The sequence below is a fragment of the Protopterus annectens genome, chromosome 1.part1 (assembly GCF_019279795.1).
Source record: "Protopterus annectens isolate FY-2018-M chromosome 1.part1, PAN1.0, whole genome shotgun sequence".
Classification (NCBI taxonomy): domain Eukaryota; kingdom Metazoa; phylum Chordata; order Ceratodontiformes; family Protopteridae; genus Protopterus; species Protopterus annectens.
Window position 1 is genome coordinate 1,819,263,964 of NC_056726.1, and position 22,590 is coordinate 1,819,286,553.

The 22,590-nt window shown below is 40.8% G+C and overlaps 1 protein-coding gene across 1 annotated transcript in view; it reads left to right on the forward strand.

The window, feature by feature from the left end:
- LOC122812417 (sialin-like) overlaps positions 1 to 10,265 on the forward strand; it is a 1,040,020-nt gene extending 1,029,755 nt beyond the window's left edge. Inside the window, exon 13 of the mRNA XM_044084807.1 lies at positions 8,954 to 10,265. Coding sequence (XP_043940742.1) covers positions 8,954 to 9,115 — 162 coding nt within the window. The 3' untranslated portion in view covers positions 9,116 to 10,265. The remainder of the gene's footprint in view (positions 1 to 8,953) is intronic.
- The last annotated feature ends 12,325 nt before the right edge of the window (positions 10,266 to 22,590 follow it).

Consider the following 22,590-nt stretch of genomic DNA (forward strand, 5'->3'; position numbering starts at 1 on the left):
GTTTAGCAAGTAGTAATACATTGCGTGACACTAGTACTTCCACAGCACAGTAGTGCGTACTGCTCTGCTGTGGTAGTACTGCACAGAAGCAGGAGAGCGGTGCCTACTACTTAGCAGTCATCATGAATAATGCGTACCTGTCACTGTCTCTGATTTCACAGAATATCTCTGATTTGGGCTCATAATTATGCCATTCTTCTCTTAAAAAATTTTGATTTGCTAGTAAATCATTCAGGGTTACAGACAGTGAATAATGCCAGATATTAGAGTTTCATATTTCTTATTGTCCAAAAATGCATGTTGATGCAAAAATGTGTCATTCTGTTAACTATTTTTAATTAATTAGAGTAATATTTAAAAAGGCTCCCGAGATGAGTCTTTATTGTGCCATTATTTTTGTCTTTGCCCAAAATTCTTGAGTAAATAAATTGAGTTAGAGTATCTGGTGTCCTGACAGTATTTATAAAATTCCCTGAAAGGGACGAACATCCTTGAAGATCAACAGCATCTGGTCTTCCTGAAATCCCAGGTAAGCACTGAGATCCGTCAGTCTGTGCTTCTGATCTGTAGCACTTACCTAGCTCATGATAATTGACTGAGTGTCAGCTTTATCGTAACAGGGGCATATTACAGTCCTGTTTAGGATAAAGAATGTAATAGGAGAATGAATGTTCTTTTTTTCGCCTTATTTTCCCCCAGTCAGCAGCAGCTTTTGTGGGGCCTTCATACAGTCAAGGATAATTGAGGGGCCCCTACAGCCATGGGTATCATGGGTACCTAAAGCCAACTATGACAGTTGTTTTATACTTTCATAGTAAGAGCTAGATTTACTTTCATAGGTTAGTAATAGGCTAACTGCCTTTGTGAGCCATTTTAAGCCTAGCCAATTGTCCCCTGTGAGATTCAAACCCTGTACCTTGTGTTTGTAAGGCAAACACATTAACCATTAGGCCACCATTCCAAGAGAATGCCCCACGGGTGGAATCCTAGGGATGTATTTACTATTTCCCATCCAGTTATCCAGATTGCGCTTAAAAAGGGGTAAAGAGGTATATAGGGGTTTATGTCTAATTCAGAGGTTCATAGTTGTGTACTAGGCTAATGGCCCTGGGGCCTTTACAAGCCCAGTCATAGGATTACCCTGGCATAGTGCCACAAGACCTTAGTTCCCAGTGCCTCTGTCGAATGGAGCCACTGGTGTTATCCCCAGGGTGAATTTTCTGTTTCCCATCCACTCATCAAGATTTTTCTTGAAGAGGGTCAGTGAGGTGCTCTGCTTGACATGTATGGGAAGTCTGTTCCATAGCATGGGCAGTCTCTGAGTTATGAACCTGTCCCTCCAGCTTGTACTGTTAATTGTGGTAATGAACTTGAGGTCTCTGGAGCTTGTGGTACGGAGGGATTGAGATTTCTTTAGATGTAGCATTTCTAACAGAGCTGGGTCAGACATGGCTTTGTAAGTCAAGCAGAGATCACCTCTAAGTAGGTGATATGAGACAGAGAATAGTTGTTTTTTTTTAGTCTGTCCATATAGGAGAAGTGTTTAAGGCCTAGGATCCTCTTTGTGAGGTACTTTTGTGGCCTCTCCAGTTGTTGCAGGTGTGTAGTGATGTACATGCCAAATGGGGCATTGTACTCGATGATTGGCCTAATGAGGGAAGAGTAGAGGGAAACAATGTCCTCTTTCTTCCAGGATGCAAAACCCTTAGTAATAAGATGTGCCACATATAAGGACTTTCTGACCACAGTGGCAGTGTGGTGATCAAAAGAGAGGTTGCTGTCAACCTGTGTTCCCAGATCTCTTATAACGTATACAGCTCAGCAAGCTCCTGCCTGGTGTCCTGCAGAGTTCTACAGCAGCAGAGAGACGAAAGAGAGACTTTGGGGTGATTGAGTATCATTTTTCTGCATTTTAAAATGCCGATTGTTTTAGACTTTCTGTGATTTAAAAAGCTTGTTTCAGCTAAATATTGTACTTATTGTACTGCCTGCACTTTAACAAAGTCGTTTCTGTGTTTAAATTACCTGTTTAACAGTTATAGGCTACACACTCAAGTGTGATAGCCATTTCTGTGCATTTAAAGTTTTTTTTTATTGTATCTGCTTTATTTTCTGAAAAAAAACCAAAAAAAAATACTTGTTTTCCTGCCTTTCTAAGCTAGTATAGTCCAGTTTTCAGGTTAGTGCTGAATTCAGGGCTGTTACAAGTTTCTGTGTTTGCCCATACCTTACTTGGATAGAAGGAAGTTTCTCTGTTCATCTGTGAGAGAGGGGAGCCTTGAGCAGCCTATCTGTCCCTGGAGGAGTGGTTTCAGCCCAGAAATTAGTAGTTTATTGGCCATTTTTGGCTAATTTCTATCTCTTTCATTTCCCTGCTATCAAACCCGCATTTGTGAGGTTTTTGCACTTGTATACAGCTCAGCAAGCTCCTGCCTGGTGCCCTGCAGAGTTATACAGCAGCAGAGAAACAAAACAATTTGGCGTGATTAAGTATCATTTTTCTGCATTTTCTTGATGCCTTTAGCTAATTCCACCTAAAACACAGTTACTTTTTAGAATTTCTGTGATTTAAAAAGCTTGTTTCAGCTACATATTGTACTTATTTTACTGTCTGCAATTTAACAAAGTTGTTTTTGTGTTTAAATTATCTGTTTAACTGTTGTAGGCTCCACACTCAAGTGTGATAGCCATTTCTGTGCATTTAAAGTGTTTTTTGATTGTATCTGCTTTATTTTCTGAAAAAAAAAAAAAATATATATATATATATATATATATATATATATATATATATATATATATATATATAGATATACTTCTTTCCCACCTTTCTATGCTAGTATAGTCCAGTTTTCAGGTTAGTGCTGAATTCAGTGCTGTCTTACAAGTTTCTGTGTTTGCCCATACCTTACTTGGGTAGAACAAAGTTTCTCTGTTCACCTGTGAGAGGGGGGAGCTTTGAGCAGCCTATCTGTCCCTGGAGGAATGGTTTCAGCCCAGAAATTAGTAGTTTATTGGCCATTTTGGGCTAATTTCTATCTCTTTCATTTCCCTGCTATAAAACATGCATTAGCGCAATTTTACATGCCGGGCAGTGCCTGTTAGCCAGGGTATAACTATTCATGGCTGCACAAAGTCTACTCTTCAATTTTTCCCTTGGAACTAGACAAACTTTCAACTTAAGCACTCAAACCATTCACTTCTCAGCCCGGCACTTGCTCAAAACTCATAGCAAGCACTAATAAACTTTAGCACTAGATTCCCTTATACTGTAAAGAAGGACAAGGCTCTCTATTCGACCTTACCAGCCAATCAGTAAAACAGTTCACTGTACCTATCCAGGCATGTCCAAAGGGCAGTTTCAGGTGTACTCCCCGGTCCAACTAGTGAATCTGGGCATTTTGAGGCAATGTTACAACTGCCTCATGCACACAGACAACCCTGTCCTCCTTCCACCAAACACTAATACATGCGAGAGATGCAATTATACAGCCAAACTGGAGGCTAAGCTCTCTCAACCCAAGACTGGACCAGACAGTCAAGAAGAGAAAGAAATTACTTGCATCACACCACCAGTCTCGCATAGACCTATGAAACTAGCACCGGCAAAAAACACACATAAATACACGAAAACATACTCTGAGGCTCTAAATAAAAATCTGCAAAAGCAATAGAGACATCCAAAGCAGACATCCAAGCAACCTCCACCCCCCCCCAACACAAACCATGAAACACATACTTCACAAAACCAGTGTGCCACACAATCGCAGCCCTTAAGGCAAAATAACATACCCAACACACTAGTAATAGGTGACTCTATAGTCAGGCACACTGACGTCCCACTCACTAGGCTGAACAAGGAGACGGTTACTGTTAGCTGCCTGTTGGGTGCCAGGATCCACCACATAACACAAGCACTCAGGTCACTCCAGAACAAGTACACTGGAGGTCAACCCCTTGCTTGTTAGATCTGACTATAAACTAATCACTCTGGATATCCACATTCCACCCCCACCCCTGGTCAAAGAAACCACCGCGAAAAACTTTTCAAAAGCAAACCTCACGTTACTTAAGACTGAGGTGGAAAGTTTCAAAGCCCCCATGCTAAAGGATAACTCTGCCCAAGCTGCAAAATCCTTTACTAATGCACTCTACGGGCACCTACAAGAATGCACGGATCATGCTATCCCAAGCAAAACCAAGACTCACTCCTCCAAGAAAAGGAAACCAATATGGTGGACCCCTGCCATAAACCAGCTATAAAATAGAAGGAGGAAACTAGTACAGAAAAGAGTAAAATCCCAAGAAGGGAAGACCTTCCTGATCAGTATCAGCAAGAAACTATGATCCCTCATAAAATCATCCAAGGCTAGCTTCAAAAGAAAATTTGCCAGGGACTCCAAAGATAACCACAAGGCATTCTATAGCTATGTCAAGAATCTAAGTGGCAATCCTCAGATCTGCTCGGAGTTATTGGAGAATGGCACAAAATACACTGAACTGACCGATATTGCCAACATCCTGGCCGACAGGTTCAGTGCAAACTTCACCCCCCTATCACCCTCAAAAGGGCCCATAACCATACCAGAAGAATGTAGTGCCCCTGACATCACAGACACTCAGGTTAAAACAGCCCTCTCCAAAGCCAAAAACACAGCATCAATGGAACCGGACGGTGTCCCAGGCTGCATCGTACATGAGCTCAAAGATGAACTAACCCCTCACTTAAACACACACTGTTCAACTCAGCCTCTCCACAGGCTATATGCCCATAGAGTGGCTCACAGCAATGGTTATTCCGCTCCACAAAGGTGGAGCCACAACAGACCCCGGGAACTATCGCCTGACTAGCTTGGTCTGCAAGACTATGGAGCGCATCATCATGGATCTCTTTAACAGAGACATTGGGAACCTCCAAACACTGGACCCTACCCAGTTCAGCTTTGCTAAGGGCAGATCATGCCTCCTAAACCTGGTGGACGTCTTTGAGACAGTTACCAAGGCTATAGACAAGGGAAAGGTGGTCCACACAGCCTACCTAGACCTTGCAAAGGCCTTCAACACCATTCCTCATTCTGGTATTATAGACAAGGTCACCAGCTTGAACATACACCCTTATGTCACGAGATGGGTTGCCAACTGGCTCATGGACAGAACCCACATGGTAGGAATTGTGGGAGCTAAGTCTGACTCTAAACCAGTTACAAGTGGCGTTCCCCAGGGCTCAGTCCTAGGACCCCTTCTGTTCAGCATATACTTCTCAGAGGTACAGGCAAGCACAGGAGGACAATGGCTGACCAAATTCACAGACAACTGCAAACTAGGGGCTATAATTGACTCTCTGGCCGACAGAGACATCCTTCAAAAGAGTCTCACTGAGACAGATACCTGGTGTCAAAACCATGCCAAAAGGTGCATAGTCATCCTCTTTGGAAAAAACAAAGTACCCACAAACTGCCACATAGGTGGTAGCCCCCTAAATATGGAAGACTTAATAAGGGATCTAGGGACCCAAGTAGATAAAGAAAATCCTTCTATGTGGCCCACCTAATCACAAAAGAGTTTGCAACCAGATCAGAAGAGGTCATTATGCCCCTCTATGTATCACTCATCAGACCCATCATAGAGTGCAACACCCCATTTGGGATGTACCTTACAAGACACCTGCAACAGCTGGAAAGACCACAGAAGTACCTCACCAAGAGGATCACTGGCCTAAAACAGATGCCCTATGCAGCCCGATTGAAGAAACTCCAGCTGTACTCCGTTGCATACCGCCTAACTCAGAGGTGATCTCTGTCTGACATACAAGGCCATGTCCAACCCAGAATTGATGGACATGCTCCATCTAAAGAAAACCATATCCCCTCGAGCCACACGCTCTAGGGATCTAAACCTCACCACAACAGTAAATAGGACATGCTGGAGGGATGGATTCCTGTCCCAGAGACTTCCCATGCTGTGGAACAAGATTCTAATCTACATTAGGCAGAACTTCTCACTAACACTCTTCAAGAGAAACCTTGACGAGTGGATGGGAAACAGAAAGTATACCCTGGGGATCACTTCAATGGCTCTGCTGGACAGAGGCACAGGGAGCTAATCTAAGGGGGTGGCGAAAGCCTAGGTACTAGGCTTATAAATGCCTTCAGGCAGATAGCCTAGTACCTACCTACCTATGAATGCCTTCTGTGTTCAGTGGACTACCATCAATGTGGTAATTCGTGGGAACCGGATTTTTCTCAAAGGGGATGATGACACATTTTTTGGCATTGCGCTTAAGGCCATGGTTCTGACACCAGTTGTTGGTCACAGTGAGGCCATTCTGGAGGATGTCAGCATCACTTGGGGAGTTAATAATAACTCCCAACTTGCAATGTCTGCAAACTTTGTCAGTCAGAGTCCCTTCGTGTTGGCCTGGACTTCAGAGAAGTAGATACCAAATAGGAGAGGACCCAGGACTGAACCCTGTGGGACTCCACTCGTGACTAATTGGTAGTCTGACTTGGAGTCAGCTACTTTCACACTGTGGATTCTATCTGTGAGCCAGTTTGCAACCCACCTAGTGATATAGGGGCTGATGCCAATCTTAGTGAGTTTTTCTATGATTCCTGAGTGGGGAATGGTATCAAAAGCCTTGGCCAGATGAAGGTAGGCTGTATAAACCACCTTGCCTTCATCCAGAGGTCTGATGACTGACTCAAAAAAAGTCGACCAAGCTGAGCAGGCATGATCTGCCCTTCACAAAACCAAACTGTGTTGGATCCAGAGTTTGGAGATTCCCTATATCCTTGTTTATTAAGTCCATGATAATTAGTTACATAGCTTTGCATATCAGACTCGTCAGGCTAATGGGGCGACAGTTCCCAGGGTCTATAGTCTCTCCTCCTTTGTGGAGAGGGATGACTGTAGCAGTGTGCCATTTGCCAAGGACAAAGCCTGAGATGAGGCTGTGATTGAACAGGGCATACAGGTGAGGTGCCAGTTCACTCTGTAGTTCATGTAGAACACAACCAGGGATATTGTCAGGTCCCATAGAAGCTATATTCTTGGCCTTGGACAGTGCTGTTTTAACCTCTGCATCAGTAATACTGGATGCCTGGCAATCTACTGGTGTTGTGATTGGTCCTTTGGGGGGGTAAAGTTGGCACTGAATCGGCCAGTATACTGGCAATATCTGTTGCGTCGGTATAGGAGGTACCATTGTGCAGTAGCTCAGAGCAAATCTGGGTATTGCCATGGAGATTCTTTACATAACTATAGAAGGCCTTGTGGTCGTCTTTAGTATCTGCTGCAATTCTGTTTTCATACCTAGCTTTAGAGGATTTGATGAGGGATCTCAACTTTTTGTTGAAGCAGATAAGGGAGTTTTTCCAGTCTTGGGACTTCACCTTATTCTGCATCTGTTTCCTCCTACTATTGTAGAGTTTGTTTATGGCAAGGGACCACCAGATTGGCTTACTTTTTTTGGAGTAGCATGTCTTGGTTCTATTGGGTATGGAGAGATCCATGCATTTGTGAATGTGTTCGTACAATGCATTGGTGTATGATTCTGCAGTCACGCAACTATTCTCCATTTGCATGGGTGCCGTGAAGTTAGCCACCCCCTGTTTTTAGACTCCCAAAGTTATCTTTGGAGAAGTTTTTCATGGTGGTTACATTTGCTGGGGGGTTGGGAGGGATTTGGATTTCCACAAGTTTATTTCCATAAGTTTATTAACAGTACCCGAGTGGGATATTATCAAATGCCTTAGCCAGGTCAAGGTAGGCAGTCGGCATTGTTTTACCCTCATCCATTGCCTTGGTGACCAAGTCCACCAGGTTCAGAAGGCATGGGTTTCCTTTGACAAAGCCATACTGGGATAGTTCCAGTGTCTGAAGGTTTCCTATGTCCTTGATGATCATTTCCACGGTAATTCTTTCTATGGGTTTGCATATAAGACTAGTCAGACTAACGGGCCTGTAGTTTCTGGGATCTATTGAGGGTAAGGACGACCATTGCTTTTCTCCATTCTCATGGCACAAAGCCTGTTTTAAGACTGTAGTTAAATAATAACTCCAGTGGCCCTGAAAGACTATTCACGAGGCATCCTGATATATTATCAGGGCCCATGAGGCTATCTTCTTGGCCTTAGTGAGCACAGCCAGGACATGCTGTCTGTTTATAGTTGGAGGGGTTCTGTTGGAAGATGTTTCTTGGGAGGTGACTGGAAGTGAGCAGTTGGTAAAGTTAGAACTGAATTTATCAGACAGCAGATTTGCTGTGTCGCCCGGGTCAGTGAATGTGACATCATTAACCACCAATTCAGCACACTACTGTGTGCTGCCTCTGAGGTTTCTGACGTAGCTGAAGAAGGCTTTATGGTTGTGCTTTGCCTGGGAAGCTATGTTGACCTCAAATTTGGCTTTATATGACTTAAGACCTACCAGTCTATTAGTGGTATGGGCATCAGTAAAAATAAAGGACAGCTGTGGTCAGAAACTGTAAAAAAAAACATTTGATTAAATGTTATCTTGATGCTCTGTGTACTACAATAATACTACAGCATTATAAGGAGTTATTAGTTGTAAATGTGTTCTACTCCCAAAATTACTTGATGAAGATGGTCATACCACTGGGATTTTTGTCAGTTAAGCTTTTTTCCTTCCTAGAATGTACTGTGCTTATAGAAAATGACATTTATTGTCTATGCTTCTTCAGGCTTTTTGTCCATAACCAGTGTGTTGTACGTACAGGAAGGTGAATAATATAACAATGCTATAAATGGGAGAAACTGCTAAATAGTGCTTTATTTGTATTGACAGCCAGTGAATCGTCTGAGGGCTTAGCAGTACTTTAATAAATCTTGCAGTTGAGTAAAACATTGTTTAACATGATTTTGGATGGGAGCATGTATGTCTTAATGTGGTGTACAATTATATTTATTAAGATTGACCTGATTTTTATTTTCAACAGGACGTTCTGGCAGGATGGAGAAACATCTTTTTCATCTCAGCAGCTGTCAATGTCTTTGGCATGCTTTTCTATATTGTGTTTGGTAAAGGAACAGTTCAAGATTGGGCAAAGGAAGACAGTACTGCTCTGTTGGAAGAAGAATATTGTCCTTGCAATAATTAATATTTGGTTTTGTAATCAATTAAAGAAACACTGCAGGGCAGTGGCCATGGTGCAGCTTGTATTATATCATTTTGATTGTCATCTGATGTTCAGAAGGATGCTGTATCTTAAGGACTTGGGAAAAAAAAGGTCATGCTCTCTAACTTCTATTTAAATTTGCATGGGTTTTCACTAATGCCTTATTATAGCATATTGTAGTGCCACATAAATCACCTAGATACAGAAGAAGGGAGAATTTTTAATTTGATAAGCATATGTCTGCATTTGTGATACCATAAAGAACTAAGTGGACTTAGCCAGAAGTGGCTTAAAGGGAACAACTGCAGCAGTAAACTAGCATTTGCTAGTGTGAGTGCATCAGTACTCTTCAGTCGTGCACTTGTCTAATCCCAGTGAACAAGGATGATGTGAAAAAAGCAGGAGTACCCATTCGGGAATGGAGTTTCAAACCAGAAGTGTAACAGTGACTACACTGGTATGACTCTCGGATGTCTAGTTTTCAAGAACATGGATATCGGCTACACATCATCACATTTTGTAACAAGCTTGCTGCACAAGAAGGTTTACAAAATAAATCAGAAAGATATGGTGAGACTTGTAGAATGGACTGTGAGACTTGGCAATGTACATTTAATGCAGCAAAGACAGAATAGTGCATCTGAGAAGCAAAGTCACAGGAAAGAGAAGTAGATGGGAAAAGAAGTAGTAACAAAAAAAGTGCTTAAGGTTAGTAGTTTGATGACCTAAGGATAGGCAAGCAGTTTGTGAGCTACAGACAATGCTGATGAAATATTAGGCTGTATAGGAAACAGTGTTCCAGAACAAGCTCTGTAGTTGTTATCCCTCTATAGAGAGAGCTTGTGCAACCCTAGTTAGAGTATTGTGTGCACTAGTGTAGATTGTATTAAGATAGTTGTGTCTGTGTTTGTAAGGCTTCTGGTGCAGACTGTAGACTGGACTGTTGTCTTTTTCTGAACTGTTTCTATATGACTTATGTTCTTAAGGGCATGTGGCCTTAAGTAGGGCAGGGGAGGGTAATGATTTGAATTGTCTTGCAGAAGAAAAAAATAGATGTATGAAAATAAAGTCATAAATTGGATGACTCACTGCAAGCACAAATAAATGGTAGCCGTGTGCTTAGCTAACAATGGATAATTTCCTTCCTGTCTGTCCAGTATGACTGATGGATCTTTGGTCCACTTGCCAGATCTGAGCTGGCTAAGCTAGTGCTCCAGCCTTGAGTTCTTCTAACTTTTTTCTTCCCACAATGCATTTTACCTGGCTAAGCTAGCTTCCTTCAGATTGAGTTTACTGCATAGAAAAGGCTGTAAGTAACTAAATTTCTTCAGAATCCTCATTCAAACTCAAAGGAGAGGGATGGTTGTAGGGATGTCATATCAGACTGAGAAGAATGAAAAGATCCAGCATTATGGTGGGTACATAGTGACCATATCCTTTTCATTCCATCCGTCTGATCCAACTGATGGGTCAAAATCCCCTGCTACTGAAACACTTGGGTGGCATCATGATAAGAGACTTTTGACATTTATTCTTTGTTGATTGGGTTAGTTCCACTAGGCTAGTAGCCTGTTTGGGGGAACTTTCCCTACTGTTTTTGATATATGCCATTGGATCTTTTACATCCACCTGAGCTTCCACCAGCTCGAGCAGATGGGGCATTTGTGTAATGTCACATTCATAGGATGGCACATTCAGGAGTACAGCACCCCCACTTGTACTATACTGCTGTGTTGACAATCGATCTGTTTGGTGTAGGAATAGAACCCACAGCCTTCTGCACCAAAGGTGTGTGTGTGTGTGTGTGTGTGTGTGTGTGTGTGTGTGTGTGTGTGTGTGTGTGCGAGCTATCTGTTGTGCCATTGACATTGCTAATAGGGGCTCCAAAGGAAGCCCTAGATGTTGATATCGAATTAATTTTATAATGTATTAACCATGCAGTTAACTTCAGTTTCTGAAGATCCCGATGAGGCTTTGGATGGGTGAGATAGCAGATCCAGTTTGGGATCCAGAAGCCAGGGAAAATTCTTGAGATGGGGCATTAGCAGAAAGAACCAAAGTTGTCTGAACCAGAATAGGGTAATGAGAGTAACTGTTGCCCTGCACTGAAGTGCATTCTGTAAAAGCTGGATATAAGGGGTACAGGTGGGTAAGCATGAGGGATGGACTGCCCCTCTTTGGGAACTAAGGCAAAGTAGGTGTTGCATTTGGTGTTGGAGATGGAGATGCAAAACATTTGTAGCATGGATGGCCCTAATGGTTGACAATGGTCTGAGCCACCATTGTATTTAGATGTCATTCATTAGACATCAGAATAGTGCTGATGAGCTTGCCCTCAAGGTAGTTGGATTTCCTGGGGAATGTGCATTGCCACCAGAAAGCAGTGTGAGTTCGTCACCCATGCCACACTGTCATTGCTTCCTTAATTGGTTTCTTCCCTGCTCATTGATATACCATTCCATCATCATGTTTTCGGTCTGAATGAAAATCACACCCAAGGGAAGGTACTCTTATTACTCCCATAATGTTAGGAAGACAGCTATCATCTCTAGGATGTTGGTGTGAAGATTTGCCTCATGAAAATCCCATGCACTTTGAACCATCCACTCTTGAAAATGCTTTCCCACTGCAAAGGCGATTTGTCCTTGGTGACTACCACTTCTAGATGGGAAATAAAGGGTCTTCCTGTGTGAACAAGAGGGGAGGAGAGCCACAGATGATCTGTGCAACTGCTGGTCAGAATGATTTGGGAATAGAAGTCTTGTGTAAGTTGAGACCATTGGACCAATGGCAACCATTGTAACACTCTCATGTGATGAATGCCAAACTGGACTATTAAAATGAAAGATGCCATGAGGTCCAGGGTGCAGAAAACTAGAAAGGCAGAATGTCTGTTGTTTTGAAGAAGATCTTGAATTGAACTGTGTAAGGCCTTGCCACTATCCAGAGGAAGAGAAACTATACAGTGCACTATAACCAGGTGGCAGCCTTTGAACTGAATGGCTTAGGTAGACTTAATAGTGATTTTTCTCTGCTGATTGAAATCTCCAAGGACAGACAAAGCTGGAAAAAAGTAATATTTGGCCTTCATTAAAGAATCCACCCTTGAAGCAGCCAAGAGCCAAGTATGCAGCTATGGTTCATGATATTGCAGGTGGGTCATAGCTGCTACCATGAACACCCAGGTTGGCTGCTGTTGAGAAGCAAATATGTGTGAATGCTAATGCAGTTATTATTTTTTTTATAAGAAACATCGTGATTTTGGATAGGGAATCATGCAGTTATATAAATGAAAGCAAACCATACTGACATATTTTCAGTTGCAAACATCCTACATCACTTACAATCTTCTGTACAGTTGTCAGTCAAACATTACATAGCTCATTCAGTTCCTGCCTTCCCTTAAACCTCATTCCTCCTCCAAAACATTATTCTGCATATATTGTTCCCACAATTCCCATTTTTTTCTTCCATTACTTTTATCTGTTACTGTATTCACTTTGGTTTAGACTTTGATTTCCATTTTCTAATATTTTTTTTGTGGCAGCCACCAGAATTAAACTTAACAGGGCCATACTATGTCTAGGAAATTCCAGTTCTGTGTCACAACTCAACAAATAATTTCCTTAGTTACACCAATTTGCTGACCAAGTATTTCTGACAGGGCAGTCTGCTGGAAATTTTTAAAGTCTGCCAACTCATTACACTCCCAAAAAATATGCTCCCAGTTAACACTTTCTTCCCCATAACGCCTCTGACATTTGCCTTTGGAGTCTGCTTGGAGTAAAAAAATACCTATGCAAACACTTCCAAGCAAAGATCTTAAATGTTCTAGACATCGTTCCATATTTGGGAGCCATAAGTATATCCTTCCATTGCTTCTTTGTGAATTGCTTATGCTGTCTCTCTTCCCAGTCTTTTCTAACCCCATCTGATTGATTCTTACAGTTATCGTGCAATATTTTATATGTCCTACTAATTATCCTTTTTTTAACAGCTGTGTCTGTACAAGATTCAACCAAAAACTCTACCAGTGCTGGTCTTTCATTTCTTTGCCAGTACTCTGATATCAGTCCTTGATATGGAAGGCAATTTCTAGGCTGAATTCTTGGCCACTTCCCATTATATTACTTTCCCCCTGTAATTGTTTGCTCCCAATACCCTGGTTTATTTGCCACTTTTCTCCAGTAAATTCCACCCCCCTCTCTGTCCTTTTCTCTATAACTCTAATTGCAGTCATCCCTATTGGAAGAATTTCCTTTCTCCATTCCCATGCTGGCTTAACTCTTACAATACTTTCTGCCACTTTATGAATATAATATTCTGCATGGCTATTGTTATTCTCCCTAAGGATCTTTTGTGTACATATCTGCTACAAAGTTGCAGTCTCTCCTTATTTCTTGAGCTCCCAGTTTCATTATCATCCCTTTCCACTTTGAATTATAGCTTTCTGTTTGTGCTATGTATAGGAGCTTTAACTGTGTAGCTCGGAAATACCCCTTCAAGTCAGGTAATCCCAAACCACTTTGTTTTGTTGAAAGGATCAACTTATCCCACTTGACTCTTGTCCTGTTCCCCTCCCAGATAAATCCTTCAATTCTTTATTAATGGCTATCCACAACTTCTCCTCTGGTTGATAAAATATGCCTCACCAGTGGATAAAACTAAAGGGACTAAAACATTTTCACTACTTGTATCTTGCTATCAATATCCATAAAACAGAGATTACAGTTTGTCAAGTTTTTGTACTATCACTTGTTTAGTCTCTTCCCACACATCCTTAGCTGCCATAACAGAATCCTTTTTAATCCGTACTCTTAAGTACTTCGTTTTATCATTCCCCACATAATTATGGGTATTACAGTTATTGCCTTTGTTTTATCTTCATTAATTTTGTATCCTGAAAAGACTTGAAACTGTCTCAGAATGTTCCTCAATACTGAAATGTCCTTTTCTGATCTTATCAGTTACAAAAGAATATTATCTGCAAATAAAGCCAACTTTTTCTTGATTACAATACCAATTGTATCCTTGAATTTCTGAATCCCTTATTTTTTGCCAGTGGTTCTAAGTATAACACATATAACAAAGGGGGAAGAGGACACCCTTGTCTGCACAAACAGAACTTATCAAAGAGGAACCCCTGTATTGTAATTTTCACTTCTGATACCTCATATATCTTCCTAATTAACCTCATTATTTTATCAGAGAATGCAAATCCTTACATTGCTTTACTCATAAAACCCCAGATTACTCTGTCAGGTGTTTTCTCTGCATCAAGATCTGGATGCAAATGCAGTCTTGATGTCCAAATAAGCATCAAGATCTAAAGAGCACATCCAATCATTTGCCTGAAGACATGACAGAATCAGGTGCACAGTGACCATTCCGAGTGGTGTCTTTTTTACGGTGTTATTCAGGTGATTTTAAGCCCAAAATTGGCCTGAGGGCCTTGTTCTTTTTGGAACCAGAAAGAATCTCAAGTTGTACCCTAAACCTGCCTGCTCTGGTGGGACATCCCAGATGGCTTTCTTTTGAAGCAAGGCTAGAACTTCCTTTTCGGACTCTTTTAGTTGGTGGGGTGGCACATCTGGGAGTGGCCAAGGTGACTGAGGAGAGTGTTGGGAAAAGGGTATGTAATGGCCTTTGGATGTTATCCCTCTTTCCCAAGGGCCCTGCATAATGGCTATCCATGAAAGTAGAGCAATAAATGATACAAGTACGTTGCCTGTTGGAAAATGGCTCTGGATAGTCCTGGTTCTTCAGACATTCACAAACTCTGGGTCTCCACCGTTTAAAGGGACCACCTGTGCCTTCTCTGTCAGAAGGTAAGTCACAGGGCTGATGTCTGTATTTTCAGAAGTATCATGACTTGGGTCCTTTTTGTTTTCGGTTGTAAGGCCTTTGAGGGTTCTCAAATCTTATTCTGTGGCAGAAAGCATCTTGCCATGCTGCTCACACTTCTTTATGCATTCCTTGACTGTTGGACTAAACAAAGATGTTCTGTTATATGGGGCATTTGTAAAGAATACCTTGAAATTGTCCACAAAATCAAATTAAGTGGAGCAGATAAGGCATCTCCTACAAATGCCTGCTCCCGCTGCTCATGCTGCTTCATCGGCTGCATTGTGCATCAACAGCATGAACAAATTAGTAATGTTGTACATGGTATTCAAAGTGGCCTCCCAACTGTTTCCTTGAATATGGTGTAGGAATTTCTGCAGATATTCTAACCCTTGCTTTGCTAGATCCCTCTGAAATCTGTCCATTGCCCGAGACTCCCTGTTGTGTTGATGGCCTTTAGCAGTATCCTCAGTCAGCCATTTCTTTCTGGCTGCTGACTCATTAATGGAATCCACTAATTGGCTCAGTATTGTCTTTCCTTGGCTGTTTCTTCTGGTAGGCTGTCTCATTGACTCATCTGTCCGGAAGTCATAGCAAAAGCCCAATTCATGTGAGTCTATACCTAGAAAGCCAGACAAAATTTTGAGCACCCCCACGGCACATCTCTTTTAAGACAAACTGCTGAGAAATCATGGAGAAATGGAATGCTCGCACCATCCATGTAGGTAAATTTAGCCACTATTGCTCCATCTAGTATCATTTTTTTTCCGAGTATTTAAAAAGCCTTACATCATCACAGCATCTTAGAACTGAAGACAAATTAAAAAAAGGAGTAGTGGGTCCTGTCATTAAGTCAGTAGGTTTACACATTCAAATTGAGACAAATAGGAGACAGTGTTGTTGGCTTACTTGCTTTTCAGGTAACTCCATGATTCCCACATTATTATTATGTGTCACATTCTCAATATCATCTGGTTTGGATACCAGCTGCTTAAAAGTTAGGTCCTTTTCCCACAAAGCTGCTATCTCCTGTGACTGGTTAGCATAAATTGCAATAGAAAATCCATTGAGGTCTCTTGCAAGGGTATTCCCAATATCTTTCATTTGCATCTCCACTAGTGACTTACGTTTCGCATTAATGTCAGTAAGCGCTGAACATGCCATCTAGTCAAGCTACCTGTTTTAGCTTCCAGGGAATTACCTTCAGCCATGTTAAGATGGTTTGGTGGTGCTGTTCTAACCTTGACAGCTGTCACTTGGGAAACTGCCGACTGCTGACAGGCTCAGGGTCCAATTGTAAGGGAAGTGTAAACTTTTTGCAATGCAAAAGAAACCTTTTGCAACCACTATGCTAAACTCATTGACTGTCTCATCCACTAGGAAAATTTGCTTGATTTTTTATTGTTATCTGGCATGTAATGGGGCATTGGCTATAAATTCACTTTGTAGTTTACTTCAGAGGTGAATCAAGCTGAAAAGTTTTGAATTTAACCCATTCATAAACAATACTGTGTCACCTAGAAGATCATTGGCAACAAAAGAAACTTAAAATAATCATGTTTGCCTAGCCCATATGATCCATCACAAATGAGTTATCATGCTGACTGCAGCTAGCTCTGCTTTCTCTCCCAGTAATTTGTTAAAACAAGTCTTGGGTCTCTACTCACCTTAATGACATGTTTGTTGTGCTTTGTTCTTTCATAGCTTCAGTCTTAGAAAGAAAAAGGGGTAGAATGGCTTGCTGTACAAAACCAGAGGAAAGTACACTTTTGGGAAGGATATAGTTTGAAGCCTTGATGTTCCAGTCAATTCTTCTCTCTCTTTAAATGCGAAATAGCAATGTAAACCGCGTAAAAGTCAGCAAATACCATTTTACAAATGTTTTTGACAAATTGCAGTGGCCTAAATGCACAAGTGCAAACATGCCATTTAGTTGAATATATTAAACTAACGTGAAATGCTTGCAGCGAATTGACTGTGTTGAATACCAACAGCAAACTGTTGCATTTCTTGTTCAGTCTGAGTGGCAGTAGTATCAGGCCTGAGTAAGTATTCTTGCTCAGAAAACTGGGTTATGTCTTGCTGAGAATGATAACATTTGAGGTTGAAGGGACAATACCCCTTCTCCCACTGCAATTATTTTGTGTATGTGTATCTCTAAGGAACTTATCCATTTTATAGAACTTTCAGTACAGTAGCTTTGAGGTTTTTTTTGCTGGTTGAGCTTTTGATAGATCACAACTATAACTGTATTGATTTGTGAAGACTTTTTCACTATGATTGACCTCCACCCTCCCCCCCCCCCGACTCCTAACATTTTGTGGCCCTCACCTAGCCAAGATAAACTTGCATAAATCCTTTAAATTTATTTTGTTTATAACAGTTTAGTAGTTTTTTTTTTTTTTTACTTCTGGGAAAAGTGTCAGAGTCTGTTGCATTTCTAGATTTGAATATAGGGTTATTTTAATAAGATATTCCACAGACTATGATTAGTGGATACATTTCTTTTTTCTAGTGTACTATTAATGCTGATGATACGAGAAACATAAAAAACTGCTCCCCCAAAAAGGGTTAAGCTAGCTGAGCAGAGATTTGATCTTCTACAATCAGATTTGAAGTGGAAGACAGTATTATTAGACTCTACTCCTAAATATATTTAATATAAAGAGGCATGCCTCATAACTGTCCCTACTTTTGCTATGACCTTTGAAAACGTTTTAATTTTATAATAAATCAGTGAATATTATTGCCAGTCAATGAAGTCAGATATTATGGTTTCATGATTCTTATTGTACAGAAAATGCTTGTTCATAAGGATTGCATTTAAAATCTGTTCCCCGATTTTAAGACTTTTTTCTCATGTTTTTCCTTTATCTAGAATTCTTGATCAAAGAAGTTGAGAGGTATGTAAAGAGAATGTGATGTATAACATTGAGAAACAGAATAATAGTAGCCATTTTATTTCCTGTTTTGATTTTCCTCTTTGTTATACTGGAATCACCTTGATGTTAGCTAATGGTGAAGGCTGTTCGGATCACATTTTAAAACATCCTCATCCTAGTCACTGAAAATACTAAAAGCTATGAGGCCATGACTGAATGAGTATAAATGTGATTACTATTTTTTAGCTATTTTCACTGTCAGCAGGGGTAGATCCAGCCTGTTTCAACTACAAGTGAGTTATGTCAGCTGACAGCACTAACTTAACTTTGACTGGGTAATGGCATACTATCATGAACAGGGGATATATTACTGACCTGGAAATTGCAGTCATATATAACATACCTGAGTATGTTTTTTTTTTCTTTCAGTATACAAATAACTGCCAGCTAAACTTGAATATAATCCTCAACTAGCACCTTAAATCAATTTAGTTACATGGTGCTGTGTACCATAACTTAAACGCATGGCATGTAGGACATAGTATGTCATGATAGGGACGTTTTTATTATTGTGTGTAACGTTATTTTGAAATAAACCTTGAACGTTCTTCATGTAGATATGAAGTTAGGATATTCCTCAGTGCATTGATAATTGCTGTAAATACTGAATTCTGTTTTCTCAGTTATATATTTACAGAAACAGGATAACAGGGTTCTAACACTTTGGTATGTACTTGTAAAGAATGCATGATGTTGCAATAACAGTACTTAGCAAAACCTTTTTTAGGTATATTATTTGTGAGATGATGTTAAATGGAAAATATCTCAATTGATATACAAGCATGTACTTTTAAAACTGAATGCACTTTTTTGTTTACACGTACTAAAATTTTCTTTGCACAGATTTGTTCTTCTAAGAAAAACATATGGTCGTGTGACTACTCATTGTAACAGTCGATGATGAAACACTTATCTCTCTGTCTCTCCAGTAATTCATTATTATTCCAAAAATGTGATATATGCTATCAAATGTGCTTGTTGACAACTTTGAGGGTATTCTAGAAAAAAATTAGAAGTTTGAAGCATTTAAGGGATAATTCATACAGTTCTCTTGCTGGCTCCATCGCTGTTCATTTTAATGAAGTATATCAGGGTAACCTAGATGTTTTGTCTTATATTATTTGTGTGTTGCTCCCACTAATGTTGTGGTAACGTTGACTATAATTTGATGAAGTGTGACACTGTGATGATTCTTAGGTGCAATATTATATTTCCAGTAGGATTATTTCAGGAAATTGAATGGGGCTGTTTATTATTGTATCTTATGTAAAATATATTGCATTTGTATTATTGTATTAAGAAGTGACTGTCTCTTTAAATATTAAGGGATTTCATTTTTTAATTGCTTAATTGACTGTGATATGACAGATATGACTTTATATAAAGAAGCCATTAGGCAATTCACTTTTGTACCCCGTTAAGGCATTTTTGATCCAAGATGTCAGAGTGGTGTGAGTTTAATAAAGCCCATTTTCACACTCCATTTTTTTTTTTTTTATAGTAAGCCCATCACTGTCTTAAGTCAGATGACTAGGCTCAGGTGATAATCACTGCTTTTGGGAGAAATTATAGCACATCTGGTCTGCAGGGAAAGGACAGAACTCAGTACTTCAGAGATGTAGCTGGGAGGCTCCAGACATCAGAAAGAATCAGTTTGCAAGTATGACAAAAATAGTATTTGGACCCTACTGCCATGCACCACATTACAAAAAAGCATGTTAGATCAGTTACTGAACCACCCTAAGCTTGTAGTGGCAGCCAGAGAAGATGTTTGTATCAGGACAACATAATTCACAAAATTATTTGTTATGTACTAGGCTGGTATATTATGTACCTGATATTTGTATATGTGACAGATGCAGAGTGCCTTTTTGTATCCATTTTAGTGCTGACTTTGAACTTTGTGTGAGGCTTAATAAGCTGTATTATTATTTTAGACCTGTACTACAAGCATATCTTCATTCATCTACTGTAGAGTATTAGGAAGGTGCAACATAGCATTATTTGCTTATGTTGACCAGATTAGCCCTACTAACTCTATGACCAATTTTCAGCAGAGACCTGAGGTGGTATTTACACAAACAAGGGAACACTGTAAAGTGCATCAGATAAGTTTGTTGATTAAAGGTATGAAACACAATTTGCAGGTTTATAAAGAAATTTGAGTGAAATAATGTATGAAGAAAAGAGAAAAACAAGAGTTTCATGTATTTGTTTAAAAGAACAGGAGCATGTAGTTATTGTTTGTACTAAGTACTTTACTTATGTACCACAAAGTGGAATGAAATGCATAAATCTCTTTTCTTTTTGACATGTATTTCTTATATGTCATTTTGGAAGTTTTTCTGTAAACAGTTCATGTCTCTTTTCAGTCAGTGCTTTGAATTCTGTAACATCCACAAATTTAGACAGATTGGATTTTGATCAACTGTCACATCTGAAAAAGCCATCTTAGTTGTGCATTACCCCTAATGTTGCATGTCAGTGTCTGTACTGAAACATAAATGCAAGCATCTGATGTGGGGAGAGAACCCATAGCCGTATGATCCTCCTCTTACCAAAACTGACTGTGCAACCTGCTGAGCCACTAATATTTAGACGGAACTCCTCCAACCCATGACCAAAACATCTGTCGTCATAATATTTGAAGGTTGAAGTAAGCATAGGGACCCAGATAACTAAGAATTAAAAAGGGAGATGTAGGGAAGGAGTTATTACTGGAGAGGCAGGAAAGCATTGTGTATCTAATGTGATGTTAAGCACCTCAAACAGTAGTGCCGTGCTGTGTAGTTTATAGGCCATTTTGGGCTAATTTCTATCCCTTTCATTTCCCTGTTGTAAAAACTGCGTTCACACGGTTTTGCACATCCGGGCAGTGCCGGTTAGCTAGAGATAAATTATTCCCAGCTCCACCAAGTCTCCTCTTCAGTTTTTCCCTTGAAAGTAGTCTAACTCTCAACCTAACCACTTAAAAAGCATCCTACAGTCCAGCACTTGCACAGACCTAATAGCAAGCACTAATATACCTCGACACTTGATTGCCCAGCAGGGGTAAGGCTCATTATTCACCCCTCACCAACCAAGCGACTAAGCAGCTCACCCTACTATTCAGGCATGACCAAAGGGCAATTTCAGGTATACTCTGCAGTCCAGCTGGTGAACCTGGGTATCCTGAGGCAATGTTACAACTGCCTCATGTACACAAACAACCCTCTCCTCCTACCACAAAACATTAACATATGCGAGAGATGCAACTGTATAGCTAAATTGGAGGCTAAGCTCTCTCCACCCGAGACTGGAACAGGCAGTCATGAGGAGAAGGTTAACACTTGCACCACACCTCCTGCCTCACATAGACATAGTAAACCAGCACTGGCAAAAAATATGCATAAATACACAAAATAATACTCAGAAGCTCTAAATAAAAACCTGCAAAAGCATCAGAGACCTCCAAAGCAGACACCCAAAAAACCTGAACCTCCTGTCACAAACCAGACAACACATAAAAACACAAAATCAGTGTGCCGCACAATCACAGCCCTTAAGGCAAAATAACATACCTAACACACTAGTAATAGGCAACTCTATAGTCAGGCACACCGACGTCCCACTCACTAGGCTGGACAAGGCGAAGGTTACTGTTAGCTGCCTGTCGGGAGCCAGAATCCGCCACATAACACAAGCACTCAGGTCACTCCAAAACAAGTACAGATATGACTCTGTCATTGTTCATGTTGCTGTGAGTGACCTGAGACGTACCTCCCTGGACTAACTGAAAAGAGACATGGAAGATCTCTCTGATCATGTCACCCAGGCGGGTATGACCCTGACCCTGAGTAGCATCAAGCCCTCACCAAGAATGATACCGCAGTATAAAGAAAAAAATATCAATTTCAACAATTGGCTAAGCTTCTGGTGTCATTCAAAGGGGATCCAGTGTCTGTCAACCTGGGACGACATGCTCGACAAGCCTCGTTGCTTCGCAAGAGACAGCTTGCACTTGTCACCCCTTGGCATTCGAATACTGGCCAATGCTTTTGGTGCCCCATAGTGCCTTTTTTAGGCAAGGCTCAAAAGTCAAACCCACCTCAGTAAACAGCACAAATAAAAAAATGAGGGTTATGCTACTCAATGCCAGGAGTTTAAATCTCAAAATGCACGCACTAAAATCACTCCTCGGTATGGAGAACGTCGACATCTGTGCAGTAACTGAAACCTGGTTCAAGGCTCCACAGAGCACCTCAGCACTACTGGGCTACAACTCATACCACACATTTCGGCCACAGAACATGGACCGAAACACAAAAGGAGGGAGTGTATCCATATTCATCAAGGATACCTACACCTCCAGGTTAGTGGCGCAGCATGATACCTCTGAGATCATCCATGTGCAACTAACATCGGGCATATCTGCAATGCAACTTGTGGCCTGCTACAGATCACCCTCCATGACCCAGGACCACCACTCCACCTTTCTGGAGACACTGGAAAACATGAAGGTCCTACTGAGCACCCTGATATTGGGTGATTTCAATTACTCTACCGTTAACTGGGAAAACTACTCAAGTACAAACTCCCAGGACCAGCGCTTCCTGGAATTTATCAACTCAAATGCCCTGGATCAGCTGGTAAACTCCCCTACCAGAGGTGAAAACATATTGGACCTGGTCA